This window comes from Aulonocara sp. 'chitande type north' Nkhata Bay, linkage group LG9 (genome assembly GCF_057382095.1).
Source record: "Aulonocara sp. 'chitande type north' Nkhata Bay isolate Kocher_YH1m ecotype deep benthic linkage group LG9, A_spYH_male_GT1.1, whole genome shotgun sequence".
Lineage (NCBI taxonomy): Eukaryota > Metazoa > Chordata > Actinopteri > Cichliformes > Cichlidae > Aulonocara > Aulonocara sp. 'chitande type north' Nkhata Bay.
In genome coordinates, this window is record NC_141352.1 from 14,752,410 (window position 1) to 14,768,076 (window position 15,667).

The following is a 15,667-nucleotide window of genomic DNA, read 5'->3' on the forward strand; positions in this document are numbered from 1 at the left end:
TCCCTGTGTGCACTTTTCTGCTGATGTTAATGTCAGTACCTGGAGGGAAAGAAATTCCACAAACTGACTTGCTGGAACATGGATCCTATTACAGTAAGACCAATTCTTTTACAAATGTTTGTAAAAGGCAGACTTGCATGGCTAGGTGCACGATTTTAAATGCTTACGGCAATGAGACTTTTTGTCCATATAGCGTATGTTTTCTCAATGGAACTTACTCTGTATGATAGTTTGAAGTCTGCAGACAAGCACCTCATCAACATTTACTAACCACTACTTTTTACTTTCCTTTAAAATGCCTGAATAAGTGTGGGTAAGCTGATAAGCTATAGGTTGATCACTGATTATCTGCAAACTGCCTGCAGAAATCTCAAAACACAACGCTTCTGCATGACCTTCAGATGCTGACTTTGCTGCCATCAGTATCTCCCTCCTGCTTGCACCATGGGGCACTGACCCATGTGCTCCTAAGTTCCACTGTTGACAGTCTGGTGTCAGCTGACCTTTGTATCTTAAAGGGTCAGCTGAGGAAAACAACAGAAGTACAGCTTCTTTCTTAACCCTGTCTGGTATCTATTCATGTATTTTCTTGGTGTTTCAAGATATCTGCCCCCCAATTATATGAGATTGCACATGTACTGTGTCTTATCTGACATCAGAACAATACCAATTATTGATAAACTAGCATGCGATCATATTAATTTGGGCCAAGGCTATTTCGGCTCAATCCGTTCCTGGCCATGGAGTACAATAACCAGAAATATGTTTGCAGAATAATTGGATGGTTATTCAAATGTTTCTCTCTACAACATAACATTGATAACAATTGGATTCTTTAAAGAAACAGAAAAAATAACCCCTGGATGCAAAGAAAAAGAAAAAAAAAAGAGTCTCTTTTGGGCCAGCAAAGCTGCAGTGGCTGACAGCCTAAAACTCTGTCTTTATTGAATGATCATATATTTTTCATCATAGAAATGCTTTGAACCAAAGTGTGGAGTATCATTTCAATGGACTTCTAAAGAGTCATAGTGTCACCAGAGGCTGGCAATGTGGTGGCTTGGACTTCCCCGAGCAAGTTGCAATGAAAATTGTGCACAAATTTACACAGAAAATACAAACACACAAACTGAAAGAAAAGGGTAATATAAGACTCACTGTTGCCAGTGTTAAGAAGCAGCATTTAGCTGCATTCACATTTCCATACAGCAGTTATTCAAGTAGCACAAGTCCTCTACACTATGAGCTTCATTCACCCATTCAAACATATTCATACAAGCACTCTATGCCAAAATGCTTTCTATCTAACATTCACACACATTAACACTCCAATGAACACATCAGGAGCGACTTGGGGTTCAGTATCTTGCCCAAAGATACTTGGGCGTGCAGACTGGAACTGCAAGGGACCGAATCACAAAACTTCCAATCAGTAGATGGCCTGCTCTAGCTTCTGAGCTACAGCCACCCAGAAAAGAACAAGCATACATCCCCAATGTCATCAAAGATCAAGATCCCTGATCTAAGCCTGAAAAAGATATCCACGCTTAATCACATCCATTTTTACTAACCAAGAGTAAATATAGTCTCTACTGCAAAGAGTATTTATTTCTTTACAAAACAGTTTGAACTACTTTTTCCAAGTAGCTTTAGATAACCAAAGCAGACATCTCCCTAGAGTAGCTTTGCTGAAGTTCAGTGTCTTCAAGTGAAGCAATTGGAAGGTTCCAAAGCTATGATTTCAAAGTAGCTCATACATGCAAAAGGAAAACATGTGAGGACGGGGGAAAAAAAAACATAATTTTTTGTTTCATATTCAGGTCCTTCCTTCCGACCCCACAGGGAAATCATTACTTCTATCCTTCTAAATATGCATGTTGTTAATTATGCATCTTGTTATCACTGGCTAATCTGCATACTCTCATGTTTAAAGTCCCTCTCATTACCATTCAGAAGGCCATCTCACAGGTGTGCTGAGTAAATATACAACACACAGTAGCTGATTAAAAAAAAAACACGCGCACACACATGCACACACTTGCAAACAAACAACAAGTTTACACACGGTCCGCATTCACGCTCGCATATTCAAACACAGGGACATTTTAAAACAAGTGGAGACACATGCGCCTGCTCACTCGAGTGTATAGACTCCCAGAAACATACACATGGACACGGAAACAACGAGAGTGGACATCAACCGAGTTGCAGACATATTACGCAACCCCGCTGACAGAAGGTTCAGGTTTCCCTCCTACGGGTGGCTGTTTGTTTTGTGCCAACTCATTAAGTACACAGCTGGCCAAAAGAGTTGGAGTGGGGTAAGACCACATGGGTCCTCAGATGAGTGTCTGATTGGATTTCAACAAAATATTTAAGAATATAAAAGGCTCTCTGTCACATATTAGAACATACGTGTAACACTTAAAAGTAGGTAAAACCGCAGCTTGATTTGACTGAAGCAAATTAAGCATCTGTACTTCATAGTAGGGCTGCTCGATTATGGCAAAAATGATAATCACGATTATTTTCACTGAAATTGAGATCTCAATTATTTGACGATATTTATTTAACCCTTTAAGACCTACGATAGAACCAAGTCCGCCAGAGCTTATATTATGTTTTTACATGTTGTAGTGCCATTTGTGGGAGCATTTCAAGTTGCTATAAAACTGTTATAGCCCATATTTTAATAATATGTATGCATTAAGTGCATAGTAACTACATTAATTGCAAAAAATGGTTTCTCACCACAGGAAATTTATTTTGAGTGTCTTCATAGTTTTATTTTGGAGATACAGCAATTTTTATATACTGCAGGAAAAACAAAAAACAATCCTATGATGCAAATTTGGAAAGAAAACAGCATGTGCATCAAAATAAACAATTTCCAGCTGTGCAATTCGAGTTCTAAGCATCCCAGAAACTATTCAGAAAAGTCAAACATGACTTATAAAAACACCAGTATAGGTTTTTAAGGCCTATGTTACGACCCAGTGATGTGTGTGTTGTGTTATGCCTCCCACGGGGGGGATGGCTGTGGGTATCTTTCCCCTTTTTCTCTCCTAGGAGGTGGAAACCTGGGCGTGGCTGCTGGGTATCCGGGTGGAGTCTCTGCCTGTCCTGTGTGGATCCTGTGTGGATAATTGATGGACCACCTCCGGTACTTAAGGACTTAACGACAGCCACCTGGAAGTAAAAAACTACATTTTCCGCGAAAATGACGTCACTTCCGGTTTCGGGCAGGAAATGACGTACATGCGATAGTTCGCGCTGACGTCTGTTTCAATGTGGGAAGTGTTACAAGCAGCTGATCGGATCGGAATATTATGTTTTTGTTGCTGCAAGCGCTTTTTATGCAATTTTTGCAAAGCTATATGTGGAAGGAAACCGTGACCGAGGACGAGCTGATGGCATGAGATGTAAGTACAACTCCTCTGGTTTCATATGCAAAATTTTTTTATTGCGCTAGCTTACGCGGTTCCGGTTCTACAGGGATTTAAAAATAGTTAGCAAAACAGAGCGTGCTGCTCTGACCGGCTTTAAAGGGTTAACAATAACAATGTATTGAATAATGACTTTAAAAAATTATATAAAATAGTGTGCAAATACTGATAACAGTGCAAATGTTTGCAATATAAGAAATAAATGAAAAATGTAAACATCTATGTTTAGTGAACTTTGCAGTGTTGCTCTGTGGTGCAGCTACGACACTGTAGCAAAGTTTACACACTATGTCTACTTGATCCACGTCTGACTCCGCGAACCCATAATGTTTCCACACCACTGAAGTTTTTTTACCTCTCTTTTCAACCAACAGCAGTCACTCTCCTCTCCAAATAACTTCTGCTTAGCTTTCCGAGCTTCCCTCGGGTCCTCTTAATTGTTGTGACACGTGTTCGAAAAGCAGAGAGGTGCGCTCGATTTGCCACACGGAGCAGCGCGAGAGTAAAGCACGAGGGAGGGGCTAATAATTGGCTCAGTCATTTTTAATGATCGTTGAAAGCCCAGATCGTAATCGTGATTAAAATTCGATTAATTGAGCAGCCCTACTTCATAGTGTGTATGAATACAAGTGCCTTATATGGAAGTCATGGGGATGGGTTTGTAGCGAATTGGCTCTACATAAACACAATTGCACTTAACATTTCAAACTTCAAATTAAATTTAAATTCTCTGCAAGCAATAAATAAATTAAGTTTGTATTCTCATTTAGTAATAAAACACATTATACAAACATACTGTAGATTGTACGGAGCCCTAAAAGTTTGGCAGCAATAAAAGTGGAAGACTGATTGCTATTCAAATGCCAGCAATTATAATAATAATCATCAAAATAATACAAAAAAAAATAGACAACAAGGGACTCACTCAGGTTCCATTTGAGCCCAGTGGTGAGTGTCTGGCAGGGTCCACCTACTGGAATCAGGCTGCACCAGTCCCCCTCCAGACCTGTATTCACCTCCAGTCTGTGGCTGCCCTGATGGCACACAGCATTAGTGTGAACATGAATTAGTGTCTATGTGACTCTGTGTGTGTGTGTGTGTGTGTGTGTGTGTGTGTGTGTGTGTGTGTGTGTGTGTGCAAAATCACTGAGACAAACAAACATGAAAGCGGAAATTAAATTTGGAGAAAGACTTCTTAAAGATTTTGAGCCCCAACAGAGAAACTTCTTCACCAAGACTCATTAAAATAAATTATTGCTCTTGTCAAAGCTGTAACCAATTGTTGGTTCTTACTCTAGAGGAAAAAAAAAAAAAAAGAGAGACCTAGCCATTTTGAATTATAATCTTCTTTACTTTGCATTGCAGGGGGGCACGGAATTTTTGTTAATCACACCTATAACTGTACTCACAAGCAACTTTAAAGTCAAAAATAATTACAGAGTTACAGATACCTCACTTGAAGCAAGAAAAAAAGGTTCTTTCTGCTGTAATGTGTCTTAATGCCTTTGAAAGCAGAGAATCTAATGTAAATTTTCTATTTCCCAATTGTGTCTAAAAGATGGATAAAGAATTTTTTCTGAGCCACGGTGACATTTCATGTAGCGCTTTACAAAGCCAACGAACATAAACAAAATTCTGAAATGTCACAGTATCCCTTTGAAAAACTCGGGCTGGGTGACAAAAAAAGCAAGGGAGTCGCACAGTGTAGGTGCAAGCTAGTTTCCAACTTTTCAGGCTAAATAATGACTTTGGTCTCAGTGCACTGGTTATATTAAAGCCTGGTGCTGGGACACAAAAGGTCAAGACAAAGTTTCTCACATCCACGGTGTACACCAAATATAAAAAGAAATACCCTAGTTTCATTCTAGCACACAGATACATATTTGATAAACAATTCTGTGGCTGCAGGAAAGTATAACAAGCCTCAGAGTGAGCAATTACGTGCCATCAACGCGATACGTTTCGGGGCTACCGTTGCCGTGTACGTTGAATTCACCATCCACTCGTAACACTTGAGTTGGTATGTTTAATGCCAACAAAAAAAGTGTTGACAGCTACAGCTTGCACCAGTCGTCTAAAAGATAGAAGTATCACGCAGGCAAAGACAGCATGATATTCAATTAAGAGTTTGAAATCCTTCTTTTGACGTGTTTAAAGTTTTCTTTGCTTGGCTTCCTGGAGTTGCAGAGCCAGAGGGAAGGAACGATGCGGAAATTCTGAGCTTTGGAGCTTTTGGTGTTTAGGAAACAACCCCGAGGATGTTTTCTATACTTAAACGTGTCAAAGTGACACAGTAAATAAATCAAAGCAAGGCAAACGCATGTGCACTTGCACATGAACACGCACACACATATAGAAGAGAGGCTTGACGTAGAATAAGAATGTAGCCCTTTCTGTTTGTGAAGATACAAACAGACAACATGGAGTCAAACTCTGTCAGGGGGCAAGCTTAATTTTTAGAGTTAAGTTACTTGTGACTTAACTACTATGTAAGGGCATTCTTATTCCAATGTATTAAATATATATAATTAACACTCAACAAAAGCATGTAAAAACCATGTAGGTACAACGCTTGTATTGTTTACTCAGGCTGAATTGTGTGGTATTGATTGAGCTTACTTTTTAGCAGCCTGGTGTAATTTTCACATAATTCAATAAAGATAAACACAGTGGTCGGCCGTGTATAATGGTACTGTAATTTTGCATGGTGCTTTTTTTAAATCAGATGGTGCATATTTTCTGATGCTGCTTGAATTTCATGAAAAGAAAGAGAAGCTTTCCACGCAGTACAAAGAAACTGTGACGTTCTGTACAAACTACAAGATAGATTTTTTGACCAAAACACTTACTAATTTGTTTTCTAATTCCAACCAACATCTCTGCTTCAAATAAAATAATTTTTATTTTTTGGTATAACAACATGGCCTATTTTTTTTTTACTTTAGACTTTACTTGCTGGTACCAGGTTGGAACCCCTTACACCTTCAGAACAGCCTTAATTCTTCAAGGAATATATTCAACAACATGCTGGAAACACTAGTCAGAGATTTTGGTCTATATTGACATGACAGCATCACACAGCAGCTGCAAATTTGTGAGCTGCACATCCATATGAATCTGCAATTCCGCCACATCCAAAAGTGACTGCAGAAGCCTTTTGAGTGTCATCGTCATGTTCAAGAAACCAGTTTGAGATGATTTGACAATGTGGTCTGGTACCCTGCTGGAAGCAGCCATCAGATCATGGCTATCTGTGCAAACCTTCAGTAGAAGGTGGGATGGATCCATGCGTCCATGTTCTTTATGCCACATCACAGAAGAAAAAAAAAAACTTCATTGTAGTCAATGTGTTTCACATCATCTATTGTTCACTTTCGGTGAGTCTACGCCTCAGTTTTCTATTCCTACCTAACAGCAGTGGCACCCGGTATGTTCTTCTGCTGCTGTAGACCATCTGCTTCAATGTTCAACATGCTGCATGTTCAGAAATCATCTTCTGTATTCAGTACTTTGGTTGAAACAAGTGGTTATTTATGATAAGTGGCCATTCTGCTCTGACCTCTGGCATCAACAAGACATTAATCTAGAGAACTGCTGCTTAGTGGATATTTTTTTCTTCTCTTTTTTTGGACCGTTCTTTGTAGTGGTTGTGTGGGAAAATCCCAGTAGATCAACAGTCTCTGAAATACTTAAATCACCTTTCTTTCCGTTTCTAATGCTTGGCTTGAATTTCAGCAGGTTGTCCTGACCATGTCTGCATCCTTAAATGCATGGAGTTCCTGCCATGCCATTTGCTAATTAGATATATGCGTTAAACAAGGAGTTGAGCAGGTAGACTTAAGAAAGCGGCTGGTGAGTACATCTAATGACTGGGTAAAGTCATCAATTAAAATAATTTACTATTTTAACCCTTGTATGGTGTTCGGGTCTGTGAGACCCATTTTCAGTTTTTCTCAAAAGAAAAATTAAACAATTAATTATTTTTTCAACCTGAAATTCATTGGCTTTGGCTTATTTTCTGTGAAGAACATAAATCCGAACTAATTTTCAATGACCTCATACTGTACCTCCCCCCACGCATTTACATTACATACAAGGTGTTCGGGTCCACTGGACCCAGGCCTAATAAAAGTGTTGAAAGTGTAGGTCCTGTGTTCCCACACTCTGTCTTCCTCCTTTCTGGTGCTGCTGATAGTGTTTTCTTCCGCTCCCGCACAAAGTTGCAACATTGTTGAAAATTCAACTATCAACACCGTCTGCTCTTACATTCCCACACAATTTACCCTCTTTCTTGAGGGATCCAAATTTTATTTTCTCATACCATGTCCCACCTGCAAATTAGGGGCATAATACTATAAATAAGACTTTGCCAGTGTGGTTCCTTATCACAACTGATCAAGATGGCAAACGATTATCTGCTGCGAGGGCCATCCAATTGATTTTGGAAGAGAGAGTGGCTTCGGATGATGATGTTGACAAAGAGGTTTCAGAATATTTCACATTTCTGAAAATTCAGAGTCTGACAGTGACTTTGAAGAAGAGGATGAGGTTGAGCACCATTTAGTAACAAAACAAAGACAGGTACCCCATCTGCAGCCAGCTCCAGGACCAGAACAAGCCCACCAGACAGCAAGTGAAGAAATATGGATGTCAATAACTGGTGAAATTGAATGGTCTTCTTGCCCAAGAAATGAGCCACCCTGCAGAGCTGCTACTGTGATAAGCCAGGGCCAACACGGCTGACAGTTACTCATGTGCAGGACATCAAGTCTTCATTTGAGCTTTTCATCCCAGATTCCATCCAGAAAATTATTCTGGATTGCAGATCTAGAAGGAAGGTGTGTTTTTGGAGAGAGGTGGAAGGAGACCAAATTCATCTAAGAACTCCAAAGGCCTACTTTGGGGTTCTTATCCTTGCAGGAGTTTTCGGGTCCAAAGGGGAATCCACAGAATCCCTGTGGGATGCAGAAACCGGCACGAACCTTTCCGTGCATCAGTGTCTCTGGAAAACTTCCACAAAATTTCCAGGATTATCCGTTTTGATAACCGAGACAACAGACCAGCTCGACGGCAGAGAGACAAGCTAGCTGCCATTAGGACAGTGTGGGATAAGTGTGTGCACCACCTCCCCCTGTTTTGCAGCCCTGGGCCTAATGTCACCATTGATGAGCAGCTGATCCCATTTACTTGTGAAACATATTGCTTCACGTGTAAATGTGTTGTGTATTTCCACTCACTCCACTTGATTATAACTGATTTTTTTTTTATAACATTTTATAAAAAAAAAACAAAAACCGAGAAGCACATTGATTCATAAATGTGATCTAACAAAGGTAAAGGAAAAAAATTAAACATGTTTGCTGTTCATATGGCTTGTAATTGGGATGAAGTAAACATCTGTTGAGTAATTTAACATAAAATTGTTTGATAGTGTTAATTTGGAAAGACAAAACTCTAGCGGGTCCACCAGACCCATGAACACTGGCTGAGTAACAAAAATATGAACACCACACAAGGGTTAAGTATTACTCAATTGTGTCTGCACATTAGCTCTGAGATTTAACAGCTGATTGAGAGATATTAGATGCCTGTTTTCTTTGCAGTCTCCCACCTCCCACTTGTTAGCTACTCTACAGATGTATAAGGTCAGGAAATTACAAAGCTGTTGAAGCAGAAGGAAAATGCTCATGAGGGAAAATTAGTAATAAGTATACTATTAGATTTATTTAAGGACCTTTCTTACCCTCCCTGCATTACTTCAATGAACATTTGAAGCCATTTTCTGTCTCATATTTATTAAACTAAATTATTAATATCAGTACAGAACTTGCTCTGGCACAGAAGGTAGACAAGGTACCTCAGGTATCACACTTTATCATTTAAATCAGCTACTGCACTGACAAGTTTCACTCCTTGAAAGGGCATCAGGTAAACAGGCCTGTAGTTCTGACCTCGAGTGTGTGTGCTAGAAGCTAGAATGATTTATAGCATGAATTTGGCTGACACAGTGTTGTGCATTGAATGTCCCACAACACAGAGAGCCAGATTTCTCAAGCATCTTCATAGGCTGGGATGCTAATTTGAGTAAATGTGGCTCTGGTTGGTCCTCCAACTGAGATTCAATAAAGCAGATACTAAGAGAAAAACAAATAAAGCAGACGCAGTCAATGCAACTTTCCTCTTTTTTTTTTTTTAAAGATGGAAACTGAGTAAATTTAGCTCTACATTGGGACCTAGACTGATTAAAACATCCTCTTAGTGTTTAGGGACACAGAATCACAAGCTTGTAAGCAGCCCTCACAGTGTCCCTATCCATAACTTAATAAAAGACACCATAATTATGCGACACCCTGAGCCAGCTATAGAAACCACATGACTTGTGCACATTTCCCAAAGACAGCATAATAAAACTTTGACACTTCATTTGGGAGACAAAAAGTAAAACAAACAGACACAACCCTGATTAAATCAGTTCATCCCTGAGTCACAGATATACACTGATTTAATCAAGACGAAGAGGCATGCCTCATACATTTCATACAGTGTGCACGTTTAATGGGATACTGCAGTTATGAGCAGCTTGAATGGTATGTGCTGGCTCTGGTGACATAATCCCCAAATTTGTGAAACAGAAAAAAATGTAATTTAGTTCTGGTCATCATTTGTTTTTGGTGTGTAGCTTGCATACAAAACGTGAACTCCATATGTGCTGATTGTGCCAAACGCTGAAACGAAGCACTTAACGAACCTGCGATTGCACGAAATATGTGTGGTGAGGATATTTGGCAAAAGTTGTAAACACTTCAATTACAGATGTAACTTGAACAAATAGAACTGGGCTTTTCGAAGGTTGCGTTCACCTTCATGTACAGGCGTCTGCGTTCATCAGTCGCTGGCGAATTGGAGCTGCGTTGACAAACGAGCTTAATTTACCTTCACTGAAGTAAGATTAATTGGAGGTGTCGAGGTATGAAGCAGCAAATGACAACACGCCTTTGGAATAATGACAAGAAGTAGGGAGAGTGTGTATGAGAGAGAGGTTTACTTAAGGTGTTACAAGGTGTCATCAGGAAGTGAGTGACTGTTAGTTGTTTGTCCCGAGGACCTCTCAAATAAACAACACTGGGGACTATGGAGAGAGTGGGGGAGGGGGCTAACACATGTCCCAAATGGCGGTCATTCAGCCTACTTGTAAACTCAATCATGTGAGAAGAGTGTGAGAAAGTGGTTAGCATTGAGGGAAAACAATTTAGGAGCATCAAAAGAGATTCGCTCACTCTCATTCACAACAGCAAATTGGGGCACCATAAGAGCAGAGAAGTGTGTGTGTGTGTGTGTGTGTGTGTGTGTGTGTGTGTGTGTGTGTGTGTGTGTGTTCTCTTGAAGTGATTACTTAACAAAGAAACAAAGTGTTCAACACTCCAATCAAGGTGGAAGTAGACCAACGAAAAGAACATTTTTGAGAAAGAACAGAAAATGAAGGGCTGGGCGAGGGGTGATTAGAATAACTGGGAGACATTGTGCTCCCCTGCTAGCATAGTGTGGGTAAAATACTAGAGGTCTCCTTGTGTGTGTAGTGTTTATAATGCAGCTTAAGAAAAGCTAGAGTCCATCCTTCAGCTTTATGAAAAATGAAAGGAAAATGTGCTTTGTAGCTCAAAAATGCAAAAAAAAAGAAAGGAAAAAAAATAGAAAAAGTGGAGGGGAAATTTTACATTAGCATGTGGATGTTAAGGGCAAGTAGCTGGACCGGTAACTTTATTTACCTACAATACCTAAACGCATTGTGGGTGTTTTGTGGGTTTGTATATACTCACAGGTCTGAGTAGATATGCCAAGCTTTTTCCCTGTATGATCAACAGTGGGAGTTGTGTCATTGACAGAGCGTGGTAGAGAGTTTCCACAGATGCCATGGCCTGGTCAAATCTGCCCGCCAGACCACCCAGTGTCACTATTGTATCCACCTGGAAGAGCGACGAGAGGTTAAGAAAACTGAAAAATGTTAGTGTTTGATAAAGCAGTCTGTGGCATTATGTTAGTGTTTTCTTTGCTTCAATTAACATGCCATCAGCAAAACGACAGATGTAGCTGTAGAAAACAAAATATGATTAAAAACAACTACAGTGCATGCATTTTGATCAAAATAAATCACACTTCCTGACTGCTATGTGATTTGGGGAAAAGATATGAATCATGAAAATATTATGAAATTTAGGGGTTTGTAAATCATGTTAGTTAGAATGACTGTAATTTGTCTGCTAACCAACACATTTCAAAGAACTTCTTAGTAAAATGAGTAATACCCAGCTATTTTCAAGAATGAACTATGGGAACAAGAAAGAAAACTGGAAGGACTCGTCTTCCCTCTGGTTCTACACATATTCTACTTTCCCAACAAATGCCATTAAAATTTTCAAGCAGTATACGTTAAGTCAAAGAAAAAAAGGAGGGGATTTGGAGAGCAAAACACTTTAACAAGGCCAGTGCCCTATCTTGGCTTTATATAATTCTACTGATAGAGAGACACACAAACAATAAAGAGAACAACAAGGCTTTCATTTTGGCAGAGAAACAAACACCAGGGAACTCAGAAAAAGAAATAAGATGGAGAACAGATAAAAAAAAAACAACTGAGCTGCACTATCTGTGTAGAAATGTGAAGAATTAAACCAAAGGTGGACAAAATTATTATCAGGAACTTGTTAAAAGCAAATAAATTGCTATTTCCTGGAATTTCAAAGTAACTTCAAAAAAGGCTTTTCTTAACTTTGGGGCAGGACTTTGCTATAGAACAACCTATACGGCTCTGAGCAGCTATATCCTCATACAAAGTCTCCAAGCAGTCAAGCACCAGTGCTGCCAGCCTTAACATCAGACAGTCTAAGGGGCAAAGGCGCTGTCACATCCTGACTGACCGTTACACCAACATAAAAAATGTTCCAATGAACCATCAATCATACACTCTTTGATGTTTGCACTTCAGCCACATACAGCATAGAAATACTAGGTAATACGAGCTATTACTATTTTCATTTTTCACCACCAGTGGATAGCTTGGGCTGCAGAACAGTTGTGACATCCAAAACCGAATAATGTAAAGGTTATTTCTCTGTTTAACAATTTCTGACTTTAAGAATTTACAGTGAAGTGAAAAGAAAACTTTTCAACACCTTCGAACAAGCAAACACTTCGCACCTTTAGCCTTAACAAGGTACATTAAGCACATTTGTTTAACAAGAGAAAAATAAATATATATATATATATATATATATATATATACACTCAACAAAAATATAAACGCAACACCTTTGTTACTGCTCCCATTCCCCATGGGATGGACGTAGAGACCTAAAATTCATTCCAGATACACAATATAACCATCCCTCCTAAACAGTGGTCACAAATCAGTCCAAATGTGTGGTAGTGGGCACATCTGCCATATTGAGATAATCCATCCCACCTCACAGGTGGGCCACATCAGGATGCTGCTCTGACATCATGAGTAGTGCACAGGTGTACCTCAGACTGCCCACAACAAAAGGCCACCCTGGAATGTGCAGTTTTTTGCGCTATTGGGGGTCTGGGGACCCAGAACCGGTCAGTATCTGGTGTGACCACCATTTGCCTCATGCAGTGCAACACATCGTCGCATGGAGTCTATCAGATTGTCAATTGTGGCCTGTGGAATGTTGGTCCACTCCACTTCAATGGCTGTGCGAGGTTGTTGGATATTCGTGGGAACTGGTACACGCTGTCGTATACGCCGGTCAAGCACATCCCGAACATGCTCAATGGGTGACATGTCCGGTGAGTATGCTGGCCATGCAAGAACTGGGACATTCTCAGCTGCCATCTGCCCTGAACAATGTGAACCATGATTCATCCGTGAAGCGCACACCTCTCCAACGTGCCAGACGCCATCGAATGTGAGCATTTGCCCACACAAGTCTGTTACGGCGACGAGCTGGAGTCAGGTCAAGACCCCGATGAGGACGACGGGCATGCAGTTGAGCGTCCCTGAGACGGTTTCTGACAGTTTGTGCAGAAATTGTTTGGTTGTGCAAACCAATTGTTCCAGCAGCTGTCTGGGTGGCTGGTCTCAGACGATCTTGGAGGTGAACCTGCTGGATGTGGAGGTCCTGGGCTGGTGTGGTTACACGAGGTCTGCGGTTGTGAGGCCGGTTGGATGTGCTGCCATATTCTCTGAAACGCCTGTGGAGACGGCTTATGGTTGAGAAATGAACATTCAATGCACGGGCGACAGATCTGGTTGACATTCCTGCTGTCAGCATGCCAGTTGCACGCTCCCTCATTGCTTGTGGCATCTGTGGCATTTTGCTGTGAGACAAAACTGCACATTCCAGGGTGGCCTTTTGTTGTGGGCAGTCTGAGGTACACCTGTGCACTACTCATGATGTCAGATCAGCATCCTGATGTGGCACACCTGTGAGGTGGGATGGATTATCTCAATATGGCAGATGTGCCCACTACCACACATTTGGACTGATTTGTGACCACTGTTTGGGAGGGATGGTTATATTGTGTATCTGGAATGAATTTTAGGTCTCTACGTCCATCCCATGGGGAATGGGAGCAGTAACAAAGGTGTTGCGTTTATATTTTTGTTGAGTGTGTATATATATATATATATATATATATATATATATATATATATATATATATATATATATATATATATATATATATATATATACATACACAGTTGCATAACTGTCCACCAGTGTCAGGCAAAGTCATGTTGAAATATTTGGCCACTTTTCCATACAAAATATGTTCAGCTTCAAGATGATTAATGGTCGCCTTAAATGTAGGGCTGGGTATCGTCACTGATTTCTAGAATCGATTTGATCCACGATTTGATTCAATCCGATTCTATTCGATTTGAATCTGGTAAATTTAGCCTCAGACAGTCAGAAATATTATAATTCTGATCACGTATCAGTGCATTTCCATATTTTTATTTCTATAAAAAGAAAGCTGAGACTTTCGAGACTTTATCAAAGGTGTAAGCATCACAGCAGATGCCTTTGTGTCAAAGTAACTGAGGATAAAACACAGAAAAACATGAAGGCAACTTTCTTGGCCTGGGATTTTATAAAAAATATTCTGCAGTAGATCAAAAACGAAAGAAAACCATTAATCAACATATGAACATTATGCTGCTGAAGTGAAGCAGAGCAAAGTTACAGCGGTTTTATTAGAGACACAGCTAAGCGTTTTGCAAGTTTGCATAATTTTAAAAAGTTTACATTTGTTCAGTAGCCTATTGAACAGCAGAAATGAGGCTTTCTTTTCGGAAGCAAGTAAAAGGAAAAAACACAGCGGTCGACAGCGCTGTAAACAACTTGTGTGTAATAAGCAAGCAAATAATGCAGAAAACAGATTTTTAGACGGGAAACTGTTCTTGAAGTACAGAGAGAGAGACAGCTACCTCTGCATGAAATGTGATTTTATCGTGGTGGACGCAAAAGAGCAAAAGTAAGAGGGAATTCATGACGATGTTTATGTGAAGTGAATTTTGGATCTTCTTTTGCTGCTGGTTCATTCAATATTGTTTGGAGAGAGATAAAACCTGCAGCTTCAGAATAAGCACAAAAAGGGCATAAACACGAAGCACTGACCCGCTGAAACATTAGAATCAGCGAGCTGTCGGCTTTCAGCTTCAGCTGTCCCTTATATTCCCTGCAATATTTATTTTAAATTCAAATTCGGGCTTTAACTAGGCTGTTCCATAAACCTTCTTTCTTTTTTTCTTTTCAAACTATTCCTTAGCGGATATGAAAGTGTGCTTAGAATCATTATCCTATCCACTTCTTGTTCAACTTCAGCATGGAGACAGATGGCCTATTATCTTCAAGTAGTTTTGGATATGAAGCAGAATTCATAGATGATCAAAGACCAGTCCCTGAGGCGGTGAAACAAGCCCAAACTACAGCATTTCCACCACCATGTGTCCCAACTGCCATGAAATTATCCTAAAAGGCTGCCTTTGGTTTGTGCCCAAGTATCAACTGCCATTATAGCTTGGATTGATCTATCCACAGGTTATTATTTCAAAGCTCTTTGGCTTTGTTTTAATTTCCTAACCATTTTATTTTTTCTAATATAATTTTTATAAATGCAGGTTAATTTTTTTATAGTCTTTTCCCAGTTGCAGAAACACGCACATTTGAGACCAACTTTGCAGGAATTAATGTACCTGC

At 39.9% G+C, this 15,667-nt stretch overlaps 1 protein-coding gene across 2 annotated transcripts in view; it reads right to left on the reverse strand.

Moving 5' to 3' along the window:
- Window positions 1–15,667, reverse strand: part of tpk1 (thiamin pyrophosphokinase 1) — a 99,841-nt gene that overhangs the window by 27,273 nt on the left and 56,901 nt on the right. For both annotated transcript variants that reach the window (XM_086306023.1, XM_086306022.1), the window contains 2 exons: window positions 11,261–11,407; window positions 4,369–4,477 (listed from right to left, as the gene is read on the reverse strand). In XM_086306023.1, coding sequence (XP_086162149.1) covers window positions 4,369–4,477; window positions 11,261–11,407 — 256 coding nt within the window. The remainder of the gene's footprint in view (window positions 1–4,368; window positions 4,478–11,260; window positions 11,408–15,667) is intronic.